This window comes from Teleopsis dalmanni, chromosome X, assembly GCF_002237135.1.
Source record: "Teleopsis dalmanni isolate 2A chromosome X, ASM223713v2, whole genome shotgun sequence".
Classification (NCBI taxonomy): Eukaryota; Metazoa; Arthropoda; class Insecta; order Diptera; family Diopsidae; genus Teleopsis; species Teleopsis dalmanni.
Genome location: NC_051848.1, coordinates 62,513,117 through 62,528,708, shown reverse-complemented (window position 1 = coordinate 62,528,708; position 15,592 = coordinate 62,513,117). Strand labels below are relative to the sequence as shown.

The window sequence follows — 15,592 nt, the reverse complement described above, 5'->3', positions numbered from 1 at the left end:
TGGAATTATCACCTGTGTCCACCAAGTATGTGCTAACTTGCAGGCATCGAATGTAGATCTAGTGAAGTCAGCTAAGTTGGCTGACCGAATATGCGAAGTGGAAGAATATATGAATTGCCGCAGCAATTCTAATGTGGGTAGCAGTTCGATTAAGACTCTCATGCTTTACCAAGGATGAGACTAGATTGTCGAAAACTTGTCATGCATTAGTAGGAGTAACCGAACGCATTTGCAGACACCAAGTCTCTCCGATTGGTATTGGTTTCATATGAGATTTGCAACAAACGCAAAGTTCAAAAACTAAACATGGCTCAATCGATTTAATTTCTTATCGACACGAAAGCGGACCTGTCGGTACTGCTGAAGAAGTCGGTCTCAATCCAAGTAAATCAGGCGTATTTTTATCACCTAATTTATTTGTTGCAAAAGGCAAACCTATACGCACATACCAGGCGAAAAGTCTTTTGTTATCTCTCGGATTAAGGCGCGAATTCCTTTGGGCATTTGTGGTTGCCGACGAAAATTATCCCATTGTCGGCGCGGATTTTTTGGAGCACTACGATCTACTGATTGACATAAAGCTAAAACGACATACAAATAAAGCGTTTGTTACAACGAAAGGTTTCGCGACAAAGGGAGAAGTTGGCAGCATTCGAGCCAACTGACGAGTGCACCTACTTGATGGGCGAATATAGCGATCTAGATACACTGGAATACGCTTCCTCGACCACGACGTCTTAATGGAGCCAAATTGGAGGAAGTGGCGGAAGTGAAGGAAGAATTCCAGTACTTATTACAAACGGCATCTGTCAACCGTCTAAAAGTTGCATATGGTATTTTAGAATCCTTTCTGTATGACGTCTGGTGGTACGTAGAAAGCGTACCACCAGATTCCAGTGGCAAAATGCGAAGAACATGGCGATTACTATTCCTTTGGGTTTACTGAAATTCTGTTTCATGACTTTTGGCTTACGAACCGCAGCTCAAACATTCCAACGAATTATTAGTGCAACTTTGATTGGGCTAAGATTCGTGTTCGCGTACATCGACGACATACTGATTGCATCAAAAGACCCTTCAGAACACCGAATCTTTAAATGGTTTTTGAGCGGCTTCAGCAAGCTGGTCTGACGGCAACCGCGTACGGTTTCAAGCTCCCCGAAAGCAAAAAAGCTGCAATACTTGACTTTTTACTTTCATTAAAGGTGAAGGAAATCTACCGTCTTCTCCTGGACGGTAATAATGGATTTACCGTCCATTATTACCGTATATTATTAACACCATCTGCAACCAGCGATGTTTATTCAATCTTAATCCAGGAAATCACAAAAACGACAATAGTAAAATCATCTAAAAGCCAGAAGACATTACCGTATTCGAGGCTTATTGCAGCAGATATAGTACCTGCTACGTAACTCAACTTTATGGCGCCTTTTTGACAATGAATACTAACCACTGATGCTTCCGATACGGTGGTCGATGCTGTCTTGCAGTAGATTGTGGAGGCGAGATTCAATCTTTAGCGTACGTTTTAAAGGCGTAGAACACAGCACGGTTAAATAACAGCGCGTATAATCGAGAGCTGACCATCATTGCCCAAATCATCCAGCATTTTAAGTATGCACTCAAAGTACGTGAATTTGTATTTTTAACTGACCTTAACCACTTATATATACCATACGTTCAGACAAAACTGCGATAAAACTTAGCCACGACATGTTAGGCAGCCGACACTTCTACCCATCTCCAATACTACAGTATTTTGCGAAATATATAATATATAATGGTAATGTTCATCCCAGTAAATTGCCGTAATTTAGTAATAACAAAATTACATAATTCCCAATGATTTAATAACCAGTAAGTTCGTGTTCGTGCGCGTTGTAAACGCCTCACTGTAACAGCCTTATAAAGGACCATTTCATGTAGTGCAGCGAGTGAATAAGGATTTTGTAAATAATAAGAGAGGGAGCAAGTATACCTTTGCAATAAACAAGTTGAAACCAGCTTACCTCAGCAGCGATAAGGACATCAGCAGACAGCATTCGTCATCTCTCTTCATCAATCGTGAGAAGGAATAAATGTTCGAGATGAAAATCCCTAAACCGTAAGCTTACTCTTGAAGTGTTACACATGCAAGCTTCATTTACTAATGAATTCAAATACATAAATGAATAAATTAATGTAAATATATAAGATAAAATTGTTAATCAGTGCCCTTCTAATATCCATTTTGTTTTCTTTTATTTAAATTAATTAATTTTTGGTGATTATATATATTTTTATATATCATATATTACACAACAAAAAACATTCAAAAATAAACATTTAACATATTTTAAAAGTGATGCCAATTTGTTTCAATCAGACTTATTGCTGTATTTTAAAACTCTGAAAGAAACAATTACGGCTAATATCTTACAAAAAAAATGTATAATTGATATATATATTTATACATATATTTATATGTTGCAATATACATATATATATATATATATTTAATACATTCTCTAATAAAAACAAAGATTTTATCTAATACATACTTCCTCAGTGCGTTTGTTGTTTAGAGCTCAACTGTTATTTGTTTACATTTTACATGTAAAACATATGGCAAATATTTCAAATTTTGGTAATTTCTCCTGTGTGAAATTTATTTTTAGGAGTTATATTCGATATTTTTGATCTAATTTTGATCTAATTCTAATAACTACTTTCAAGTAAGTTAAAGAACATTCTTTATATGAGGCCTTTTCGGTGGTTCACAAGAAAGCAAAAAATGCATGCTGGCCTATATTGGCTACGCGAGACATTGGCATCACTGTTGCAATCTGTCAAGTGTTATGTTTTGGTAAATAGCAAAAATAGCATAATGAAAGCAAATTACATTTTGTATAAAAATAAATAATCAATATAAATTGAAAATTAAAATAAATACAAAATTAAAAGGAATGGCAAAAATGTTAAAAATTTCAAAATGAAACACTCAAATTTTTATTTGTTCCAATTTTCAAATTTAAGAAATATTTGAAACTAGTTTGAATTTTTGTTTACATATAATTTTTGACATAGCGCTCTTCAACACCACCCAAAGGGACTACAAGCAGATCTTATCAGGTTACTACAACGACAATAAACCAAAAATATTGAATTTAATTCTTAATATTAAGTTTGGGAAATTTTGGGAAATCACCAAAATTTGAAATATTTGTCATATGTTTTACATGTAATATGTAAACAAACAGCTGAGCTGTAAACATACATACTAAGAAAGTAAGTATTTAATAATCTCTCTGTTTTTATAAATTAAATATATAATAAATTGAATATGTAATATATGTAGATGTATGTGTAATTTATGTGTAATTTATTATTGAGTGAAATTTTCTTAAACAAAAAGAAGCTCTCTTAAAACTTTCAAGGAATTTTTTGACGTGCAATAATTACCTTGTGTCAGTGGAAATGACAAATTCTTAAGTTACATAAATAACTTACTCAGTAACCCATAAAAACATGGTATAATTCAGCAGTAAATCGATGCGTCGCAATATTACAAAATCATATCTTTACAAAATTTTACAATTTTTCTGGGTGAAGATAAGTTTCATGCATGTGAAATATGAATTACAGTTTTTTTAAATATGAGATGGTTTTTAATTGCAAATTATATTCAATAAAAAGTGTACGTATATTGTTAATATCAAATATATTGAAATAAATGGTGTAACAAGTTTACACATACACATTGATAAACATTTTAGATTTATGGTTTCACATCTTTTAACACTTTTCATCACAAATTTTTGTTTCAGTGTGCTAAACGTTCCGTGCACATCGTGAGCTATTTCAGCCGAATTGTTCTGAAAATGTTTTCTCGTATGGTATACAAATTATATTAAAATGATAAAAGTTAAAGCTAAAAGGTAACAATTGTGGTTTTCGCAGCATATTGTCCAATTTCCTGCATATATAAGGAAAATTTTTATTTTGTATACCGATATAAATGAATCCTGCATGTAAAAAATTTTATAAGGAAAATATAAAAGCTACAAAGTGTCATAAAAACCGTAAAACTTTATAGTTCACTTTTTTTTGGTGAAAGAAAGGAATAATATATATATATAAAAAGTAAGTACGGCTAATAATATCATTGTCTAAATAATATATTTCTATTATTAAAATTGTTTCTACAAAATATTTAAACAACTTGCTTATTGTTTCGCTAAATATTTTTCTTCTTTTAAATAAAAACAGTGTATTCTTCTCCAATACATTATTCCACAATGCGTCCGCAGCCTCTTGGCGGCGCAGGAATTTTACATGATTCAAATATTGAAGAAATGCGTAACGCGGAATGGTACTGGGGAAAAATTACAAGGGAGGAGGTTAAAAACATTCTTTCCGGACAACCTGATGGAAGTTTTTTAGTGCGTGATGCTCTCTCGAAAGAAGGCGAATACACGCTGACACTTATAAAAGATGGCACTGAAAAATTAATAAAAATATGCCATTCGAATGGGAAATACGGTTTCGTCGATTGTATATTTAATTCTGTAGTGGAATTAATTAATTATTATAAAGTGAATTCGTTAAAGTTGTATAATAAAATGCTTGATATAACGTTAAGCAATCCTATAGTGCGCCCATTAGAAGACGAAGAAACTCAACGATATGGAGATTTACGTTTCCTTGCAGATCAGTTTTTATCCCATCATCATTTACTTAACAAACATCAACAAAATCTCGACCAAAAGTTAAAAGTATTTAAGTCAATTGAAAATGAACTAAACGAAATGAAAGTACATCAGGAAGTGTATCAACGCGGAGCAAAAATGTTTCAAAATCAGTTAACATTAATTCAAACGTACATAACCACCGCACCACAAGGAGGTATCTGTGCGAACAGTGCGGGGAATGCTGCCCGCCAACAAGAAAACGACCAACTCCAAATAAATTCAGCTGCACTTGAAGCGCGAATGTTAAATCTGTGCACTGCGATGGATAAACTAAACCGCTACGTTGAAGAGAAAAAAGAAGAATATAAAACATTAGAGCGACAAATTAATTCTGCTAAGCCTGAGTTACAAGAATTGACTGTGCGAAAAGAAAAATTTACAGAGTAAGTTGATATTTATCACAAACATATTTTGTTTATTTTAATACATATATAAATGTATACATTATATGAATAATGTATACATTTTTCTTTTAAAATCTTAACATTCATAACATAAAACGTGGACAGACTTAATAATTGTGTAACATGATATTTATAATTCAATCAAGATATACCAAAGGACCCAGTGGTGCAATTTAAGCACTTCGGGTTAGACAGTCTAGCTAATCAATCTTACACTTTAGGAAATCTGAAATGTGTATTTTCGTTTACTATTTCCATGGTTCTTTAAGAAGCGGAATTTAACATAATGAAAGATCAATTTGAAGGTCCTACTGCTTAACGTTCATTATCCTGACCAAAACTTACGTTTAGTATTACATGAATTAGAAGAAATTTATAGAAAAGAGAAAATGAATAAAGGTTGTTACCGAAACTAGTCTGGATAAAGTCTCAAGAGGTTTTGCAACTCTATGGGACTGAGTCCCATTTGTGCAGATTGTTAACCTCATGTGTTGCAAAAACGTAGATAAGGCACCAAGATTAGCTTGTCATTAAAAAAATGAATTAATAAGTGTTTAAGTTTAAACGTTACTAACAAATTGATCTGTGAACTTAGATAAAAGCGTTTGTATTTGAAGAACTTGTATATTTTAACTTTCTTTAATGAAAAACAGAATTTTAATTATTCTTGTTAGTTAATTTTTTGCTCAAAGTTAGCAACAAATAATAGTTTCTTCTAAATTTCGATTGATTAGTTTAAAGAAGGATGTGAAAATCGATGCATAGAAATATAGAAAGTTGAAAAAATATACAATTTTCCACACAAGTAGAAATTGACACAATGAAATGACTAATTTCAGAAGTGGTCGTGTTTTCTTGAATCAGTTTCATTTGTACGACACAAAAAAGTTGGTTTTGTCTTTTTATTTTATTTATTTTTTCTCTAAAGATCAAAACCAATGAATTTAGTTTTATGTTAACAATATAATGATTGATAGTTATATTTACAAATACTTTAAATGGTTTTCCATTAGTTAAAATGCTTAAAATAAGTCTTCAAAATACTTTCGAATTCATAAATATTTAAAATTTTATTATAAAAAATAGTTAATTATATTATTTTATTTTATTTAAAACATTTCCAATATATTATTTGTATTTTAGACGTTTGTTGGAAGTTGGCATTAAAGAAGAAGATATTAAACAACTCATTGAAATGGGTTTCGAAGCTTGGCAACAGCGTTACGAAAGTGTCTCTAATCAACCACACAATGACGAGTCAATGTGGTTCCTTAAAGATTGTCTACGTCATCAGGCAGAAGAATTGTTAAAGGGCTCTCCAACAGGAACATTTCTTATACGTGCTCGTTCTGCTGGACATTATGCACTTTCGATAGTTTGTAAGGGTGTCATTAGTCATTGCATTATTAACGAAGCTGAAAGTGGTTACGGTTTTGCGGCGCCATATAATATTTATCACACCTTAAACAAATTAGTGGATCATTATGCGACAAATTCTCTGGAAGAGCACAATGATACATTAACTACAACTTTGCGTATTCCTGTTATGTATTGGCATCAAAACAAAGAATTCCTTATGCAGGAAATGCAAGAAGAATTAGAATTGGAGCGACAATTGTTAGAGCAACAACTGTTAGAACAACAAATGTTAGAACAACAGCAGTTGGATCCGCAACAATTAGACCAACAACGACAATACCAGCATCTGCAATTGCCGCAGCAGCCAAGTGGTGCATCAAATGCCTCAGTGCCTAATAACGCCTCTGAAATTGGAACTAATTCCCAATCTTCAAGTAATACTAGTGCTGGTGCTAGCAATGAGTTGAGTAATGACTTAGGTAATGCTGATTTGCAATAGTTATTTATAAAGAGGATGTAATTTTAAATTCATTTTTCGATGGAAAAGTTTAATGTTCTTTTGTTGATAATTTCAAACTACAGGTATATGTATTCTATATATCGAAAGTAGTGTTATTCATATTATTTCAATTATTTAATATTCGAACTATTCGATGATCATAAATATTCAGATTTATATAAAATAGTTCAAACAATTCGAATGATTCGGATCTTCATTTTTTATCAAATCATTTGAATAGTGAACAAATTCGAATAATTCGAATTTTCCTTTTTTTATTAAATCATTTGAAATTTTAAAAAATGTAAATGGTTTGAATTTTATGTGTATTATACGAATTCCGAGGCACGAATCAAAGTTAAATGAAGTTTACAGTTCTCATATTGTTTGTAGATGTCGTCACGTTATAAATGAGTGGAAAGTAAACAAATCTTCAGTTATTTTGTGATATATGTTTACCGTTTTACAGTTAATCTAAGAAATTTTTTATAAATATAGTTATAGAAGTGTAGAAAATGTCTTGTATTTTAATAAGAGAATGTAATTATATTATTAAAAATATATTCTTACAATAATGACCAGTGCACGATTAAACTACAGTGTGTAGTTATAGTAGCAAAAAATGGAGCTCACCGAATGTATTTCTGTAATACTATGGACGGTTAAGCTACAGTGGCTAGCTACTGTATTCTATATTATTAGGTTACAGTGAAAGTAATGAGTTTAATAGTGTGTTGGACATAAAATATTTTTATTTTTTATAATTTATTTTTGTGCTATATTGAAGTTATTTTAAAAACATTTTCGGTATCTTTATTCATCCATAAATTTATTTATATGTGTATATAATTATGATAATTGTTAATTCATTTATAATTTGTTTAATTCCAATAATGATTTGTATAGTAATGACATATATATATATATAAATCATATGAGAATTTTAATTTCATTCAACCTTAAAGCTAACGTGCAGGTCACACAATTCAAAATTTAAATTATTTTTCCTCAGTATTTAAACTTTTTGATACGAAAATGATATATTGACTAATCGAATAGTCGAATTTTTTGAACTATTTTATCCTTAGCTAGCAAGTTATGCAAAAACATATAGAATTGAAACTATTCGAATTGTTAGAATTATTCGGAATTTCTCAGTATTCGAACTATGTGAAATAAAAATAGTTACATTATTTAAATAGTTTGAATTATACTGGATACACACGAGAGTTTTATTTGTAATTTTAGCTGTCAAAAATTTTTATTTTGCATTGAAAGCAACAAACATTGACAGCTTAAATTACAAAAAAAACTCTTGTGTAATTCTAGTATTATTTTAATAGTTTGAATTAATTTAATTATTTCAATGGTTTGAATTTTTTGAACTATTTGTATGGTTTGAATTTTTTTAATTATTCGAATAATTTGAATTATTTGAACTATTCTAATTGTTTGAATTATTCAAACTATTTGAATGGTTTGAATTATTTGAACTATGCGAATAATTTGAATTATATAATTTATTCGAATAGTTTGAATTTTCCGAGTTAATTCATCATTAGGTAGCAAGTCATGTAATAACACATAGAATTAAAACTATTCGAATTGTTAGAATTATTCGGAATTTCTCAGTATTCGAACTATGTGAAACAAAATGGCTATCTGAACTATTTGAAAAGTTTGACCGATTTGAACTATCCAGATTTGATATTTAAACTATTTGAAAATATTCTAAAAATCTGATTTTGAACAGCACTAATCGAAAGCTTGTCTAACAAAACAAAAAAAAAAAGAAAAAGAAATTTGTATTTTCGTAGAAAAATATTTGTTATAAAACAAAAGAACACGTTTGATTTGTAAAAAGAAAAGATTCCACAGTAAAGTTGCAACGACATTTATGAGCTACAATGCTTTAGTAATTTTTATTCATTAAAAATATTTGTCAAACGTTTTTGTTTTTTGTTTTATTTTTATAACCCTTGAATAACCTTTTATATATATTTGCTTAAGTATAATTATAGTTTTTTGCCATAGTGTTATAAACAATACTTGTGTGTATATGTTATGTATTATTTTGCTGAGTTTGGCAAAATGAAAAAGTGATTATATTGCTTAAATTAAATGTAATCCAATATGACCATTCAAAAAATTGTTACTTTGTTTCAAAACATAATTTAAATTTTTATAGAAAACTTTTTTAAGAAATCTCAAGATAAAAAAATGAATATGTTGATATTAAGTTTTGATTAATTCTTATTTATATTATAAATATATTTATATTTATTAAAACCGAGGTAAATTAAAACCGAATTATTGTGACTATGTTAAGTTATTTTAATTGAACGAAATGTGCGCAATGTGTTAAAGCTACTGGTAAAAGATGGCTTTCTGAAAGCTTATAGATTTGTTACAGTGGTAGCTTCATAATGAATTAGTTTATTTCAAAAATCTTAACTGATGGTTTGGGCTTTAAAAACAAAGAAATAAATACGAACAATAGCAAAATATAAAAACAAACTAAAAAAATAAATAAAAAACTTGTATTCCGTTTCCTTTTGCATAATTGAATGAAAGGATATTAGTTAAACGTGAAGGCTAATCTACTTCTCGTTATCTACTCGTTATCCGAACTATTTATTGGTACTTGCAGAAACACCCAAAATTAATACTGAAAAGTAATGTAAAATAGAAGGAAAAATGAAACGACAAATTGCAATTTACAAATTTATAGTACCATAAGCCAACTCCTTTGAATTGATAACTGAAATGAATTTCTGTGATTTGAAGTTTTTTAGCCGTTAAACGGTGTGTTTAAACAACATTAATTAAAACCTAAATAAAAATAAATAAAATTAAAACACAAATAAATAATAATTTGATATATGTATGTAAAAACATTGATTTACAAAAATTATATTTTATTAAGAAAGCAAATGTAATCTCTTTCTATTGTTCTAAAAATAATGAATTGGCAAATATTAATTATTTCTTTAAAAATTCATTTAATATTTCAAAAAACCAACAAAAAAAATTTATTAATTAAAAATATATAGTTAAATAAAATCATATAATGCAAGTGGTAATATAACAAATTAAATATTAAATGTTAGGTACGCATTTTTGTAAATGCCCTATGAAATTTTTGCGCATTTTGTAATTGAGAATTGCATTATTAAATTTAAACTACTTCTCCATGCAAGAAGTATCAGTAACAAAAATACAAATGGTGAACAACAAAAGATATTGTATTTTATTATTAAGTCTAACGTTAAATAAAATAAGGCAATATGTTATAAAAATAAATTTTAAATATGCAAAGTACGCTAAATCATTTCAAATACAATCTGTTACCCGCAGAAAACAAGTATTAATAAATACTATACTCTTTTCTTTTTAATTCTAACGTGTAATCCTAAACAAGTTGTAATCCTAAATGACACAAAGTTGTAATCCTAAATGCGTCATATAATGGAACCAATATAGTTGCCTACGCTCTTTGTTTGAAAACTTCTCATTTCCTCATTCATCCCATGTTACATCTTTCTTTAATTGTTTATTCAAAAATTGAATCATATAAATTACAATATCTTAGAAGTAATCTTTCTAGAACTTCAATTTCTCTGTCTATACCAGTATGTACCAAGTCTCCAATCGTCCTTAACCCAGTCTAGTGTTGGAAGTTCCACAACCAAGACATTTGTTTTTTTCCCATGCCGCATTTGCCTTCGATTCTGCCTTCTACAATCAGTTGCAGCAATTCTTATTTTGGTCTTCGGATGATATGACCAAAAGACCTCGTTTTTCTTATTTTGATAGTTTTTAGGAGTTCTCTATCATTTCTTAATCTTGTTAGAACTTCTTCATTTCAAACTTTGTCCTTCCAAAGAATCTTCAGATTCCTTTTATTTTTATTTAACTTCTAAATTTTCTACACGTGTAATATGATGGAACCAATATAAGTTGTACATGCTCTTTTTTGAAAACTTCGCGTTTCCTCATTAATCTCATTTATATTATATAGTAGACTAAAAATTATAAAATGATGTGCACCAAGTGATGTGCATTCCACTGTTCTAGAGGAATGCCTTGTGTATCCAAACTCAAGATAGACTCTTTATTAACATCGTGCAGCGATTTGAATCCTGAAGAATTTTCTGATTAACATCAGTCAGTTGACTCAACATAAGTAATGCAGTGACCAAGAGACGATTGTTATCATAACGAGATGTCAAAATTTTTCACACAGTTGTGTAATTTTCTGCAGATGCTGGCAAATATTTTACAAAATTTTTGGACTCCAACCAAATTTGTAGCCAAATAAAACATTTTTTGAATTGGCTTAAATGCTTGCATGTCTATCAATTGTGTGAACAAATCACGAAACTCCACCCACCTTAATGAATTGCCATCAAATGTTGGAAGCGTAATTTGTGGCAATTTTACTAGTTGTTACTGCGAAAGCACTTAATTTTCTGAAGCATAATCGCTAGAATTGAACGATTTCAAACTTAATAAAATCAGTTTAAGTTCTTAACTGCCGCAGATTACATCTTTGAATGCAGCCACGTTGTCTAATACCCTTGATTCCAAAAACGGATCTATATCCCGGAGCCCATTTTATCGAATTCGACGATCGAGTGCCGGTCGTCATACCTAAAAGGGACTACATAAGCAGATCCTTGCAGATTACAATAAAACACCGTTCCTCAATCGACTCTTGTACCCAAACAATCCCCATCCGTTTCATACTTCGTTTTTCGTATTTTTTAATTTCTTTCATGTTATCTGCTATATAGACATCCACGAGTTACCACAACAATAACAACATGAAACTAAGTTATGAAAAAGGACATATACATATATAAATTTTGTCGTTGTTGTTGTAATTCAAAGATTCTTAATTTTTTGGCCCCGTTGGTAGAATGAAGCGACACTTTGTCGTCTGAAAAACTGTGCGGTTCCCGAAGGTCTAACAGACAAGTAGGGTTACACAAGTATCCGCGTGTATATCTCAGAGCCATTCGTTTTTTCAGGCGGCAGATTGCCGGTCTCTGAGTTACAACAATACCTCTCTTCGGTAGCCAGTTTTGTAGATTGTTTGATTATTAAATAAATTTGGACAATTATTCATCTTGCTCCCAATCAACGAAGTTTCAGGAAATTCCAAAACAATATGACTTTTCTCAGATGCGATATGGGCGCGCTGTATAAGTAGGCCTTGAGTTTGCAAAGGTGATTGAAAGTAACATTCAATTTATTCTGGTAAATGACCTTAAATATCCATCTTTTACGAAACCATGGATTTACAACAATATAGTGGATAGAACACATTTTATCAATTTCAGATTGAAAATGTCAGAAATTAAGCAATAGAAACAGTTTGTCTCTCAGTACAGTTTACTTTCACCGATCATTTTCAATCTATATATGTTCAAACTCTATTACCCCCCACAGATAGTCAGGTTCATAATGTTACCACTTATTGCACAATTTTCGCCATTGGGCACAACTTTTTAAAATGCTATAAAATTAAAACCTTCTGTTATTCACTAAAAAAATCTTTGGCCATCCTAGAGGTTTAATTGACTGGTCATTTTAATCGGTTAATTCAGCATGTCAGAACTTTTAAAACTAAAATCCTAGCTATTATTCTTAATAGTTTGCTATCATTTAAGTTTATACCATTGTATTATGGAGTCGGTTGAAGAGTCGAAAAAATATACTGAAAGTACTCCCATACTATTCTTGACGAAAAGATAAAGCAACCCTACTAGACACATACAAAGCAATAAACAAGAGAATAATATCAAATCATGTCAAATTTTAGTCCTCTGTGTTTCAACTATGTGCGATGGCATGGTGACCATTTATATGCTGTGTTAAAATTTTTTCCGGAGAGAATACCATGAATACATCGACAGTAACTGCAATGGAGCAAATACATCAGGCTCAAACATCTAACTTGAGCCCTATTATCAATGGGGCAATGAAATGGCTTCATTTCATAAAAGTAATAAGGTTCCTTCAAAGGAATATATTTTAATTAACTTGAATTGTATTTACTAAGAAGGCAATAACACTACTTCCTGTTTTTATGCCTGGTGTTGTAGTATTTAAGTTTTTTAATTACTTAAGATTTGTCCCTAAAACATATCTAAAAAAAACAAATCTATATAAAAAGTACAATTTATTCACCAGTATTTTCTTGTAAATTTAGGAATATGGATCTCTAAACATAATATTTCAAGAAGCGACCGGTTGTGGCAGGGGACGAGAATGCTGTGCTTCACCTTACTCAGAAATCATCATTTAAAATTATCAATATATTCAAGTTTAATCACTTATCAGGTTGGTTTTTTTTTACTTAGGACGTGTGCGAGTTAGGCTAAGTTGCGTTCTAAATGAGGGAAATTCTAAGTTGTGCCGATAATGTAGTGATGTGTCGATACATGTTGATAAATGGCTAAATGTGTGCAGTGTAAAAAATCCCAAGAAAAGTCCCATTTGGTTTAGCATCAACTTAGCCTAACTCGCACACGTCCTTAGATGTGGAAGTCACTTATTTTCAACATTGTTTGAAACTTAACCACATCCATATTTTTAGCTATTTGCATGGTCCTTTTATTCAAGTGTTTCAACAACGTTCATCAGTGGTACCACAGCGGCTGGAGTCAATATTTGGATCAAGCGGGCTTTGGTGTATGAGTCGATCATTCCAGCCTAACCAAAACCACCGCATTGTTATCATTCTGCTCCTAAAATATATGTGGTAAGTTCTGCTCTTTTATAATTTACATGGTAAATTAATTACGTATAAATTTATATTAATTACGTCCGGTCTCGTCCCGTTCCGTTAAAAATTAACAATAATATGAAAAAATTTTTTAATATAGAACAATATATCATTTTTGCTTTTCAAAATTTTGGTAGTTATTACTTTTCCACATCATTTGCAATAATTAAAAAAAAAATTTATTTTGATTTCCTCAGAGTTTTAAATGGATGAATTAATTATTTACCATTATTTATCGAAACTAATTCATTAAAACTATGGTAATTTCAAAGTTGTTTTTTACTATTATATCGAATTCAATTATTTCTACTTTTATTTATATATTAACTGGATCTATTTGTGCAAGGTTTCATTCCGCCATCCAGACAGACGGATTTCGATAAATTGATTAGCGTGTCATGCTGGCTGTAGAGTGACTACATATCGTCTTCAGAGTCGACATTTCTGATACAATATCTATTCAGAATAATGTGAGGGATATGATAAGCTATATTTGGTGTTGCCAAAGTCTCAATATGCTTGGCCCACATAGGTTTAATGGTAAACAAATCAGTTATGTACATTCTTATTATATTTTCTTAAACTATATAGAAAACTGCATTTTTACATGTATCGTATATTTTAATAGTTAGTTATTATTTAAAATTATTTTTTAAAGTTGTATTGTATGTGGACGCTATTGAATGTAAAGACGCTATTAAAAATGTGCTTTATTTGAATAGCATAAAAAAAAGAGAATACTTGTTTGACAAATTAAGAGATATGTACATATATATATAATTGATATATATATATAGATAATTGTTAAATTCATCGTTTTTTATTTATATTACCACAAGTCTATGAAGAGTTTTTTGAAATCAAAACGTAAACCTTGACTACAATACATCGCTTATTCTATAACTAAACTAAACATTTAGCTAGTGAAAGACATGATTTTTATTATATTCAAATCACTTCGTAGCAAAATAATGGTTTCTCAGATAATATTTTTAAGATAATATAGTACTAATCTGCCATAGTCTCTGCTATACTAAGATCATGCTGCGTGATGTAGAAGATATTATTCTCGATGTGAACCTACTAAGTTAAGACTTATTAACTGAACTAAGGTGTTGTTATATCAGCGTCATGAGATTAATGGCATCTTTAATAGAAGACCTACAGATGTAATACAATCTTGTCCGGATATACCGGATATTTACCGGATTGACATTTTTTTCACTGCAACTAGTATGTTTTACATATGAATTTAAACAAAGTAAGCAAAAAACTCAAAAATAATATATAATATACTTCTCTGATAAAAGATTTTCATTGGCCACAAAAAAAAATTAAATTAATTATCAAGCGATGTAGTTCATAGTTAAGTTTTCATTATAACTTGTTTAGTAACCTGAATGTAAGTTGTGCTATATATTGTGGTTAATATTCAATAATGGCACATTTGTATGATGGTAGTCAGCCCAGTTGGATAATATGTCTGATGACATTTAACTTAATTTTTTATTAATTAAGAAAATTTTATTAATAAAGAGATCTACTTTTTTCAAAAATAACAAAACTGGGGTCTCTCACAGCAAAAACAACAAAGGAATATAGTAGTAGATATTTAGAGCATACTTAAGCCAAGGAGAGCACTTTTTTAATCTTTTTATTGATTATAATAGTGCAGTTAATATATTAGGCGAATTAATTGCGAATGACGAGTTAAAACCCACAAATCCAGGGTACTGATAAATCAGTCGCTGAGTAATTAAAATTATAATGTTAAATGAAAAACAAATTATTTATTGAATTTAAA

General features: G+C 30.1%; 1 protein-coding gene across 3 annotated transcripts; it reads left to right on the top strand.

The window, feature by feature from the left end:
- Positions 1-3,815: 3,815 nt before the first annotated feature.
- On the top strand, positions 3,816-14,503 carry LOC119688989 (phosphatidylinositol 3-kinase regulatory subunit gamma). Of its 3 annotated transcripts, XR_005253328.1 has the most exons (7): positions 3,816-4,125; positions 4,252-5,116; positions 6,281-6,975; positions 13,213-13,343; positions 13,600-13,764; positions 13,986-14,048; positions 14,135-14,503. XR_005253328.1 is itself a non-coding variant. In XM_038103703.1 (6 exons), coding segments are annotated over exons 1-5 (1,812 nt in total). In that variant the 5' UTR covers positions 3,816-4,124; the 3' UTR covers positions 13,720-13,761; positions 14,135-14,503. The 3 variants fall into 3 exon arrangements, 2 of the variants coding, with proteins under 2 accessions (XP_037959631.1, XP_037959630.1); XM_038103703.1 differs by lacking the exon at positions 13,986-14,048 and having other exon boundaries at positions 13,600-13,761; XM_038103702.1 differs by lacking the exon at positions 13,986-14,048 and having other exon boundaries at positions 14,135-14,502.
- Positions 14,504-15,592: the final 1,089 nt, after the last annotated feature.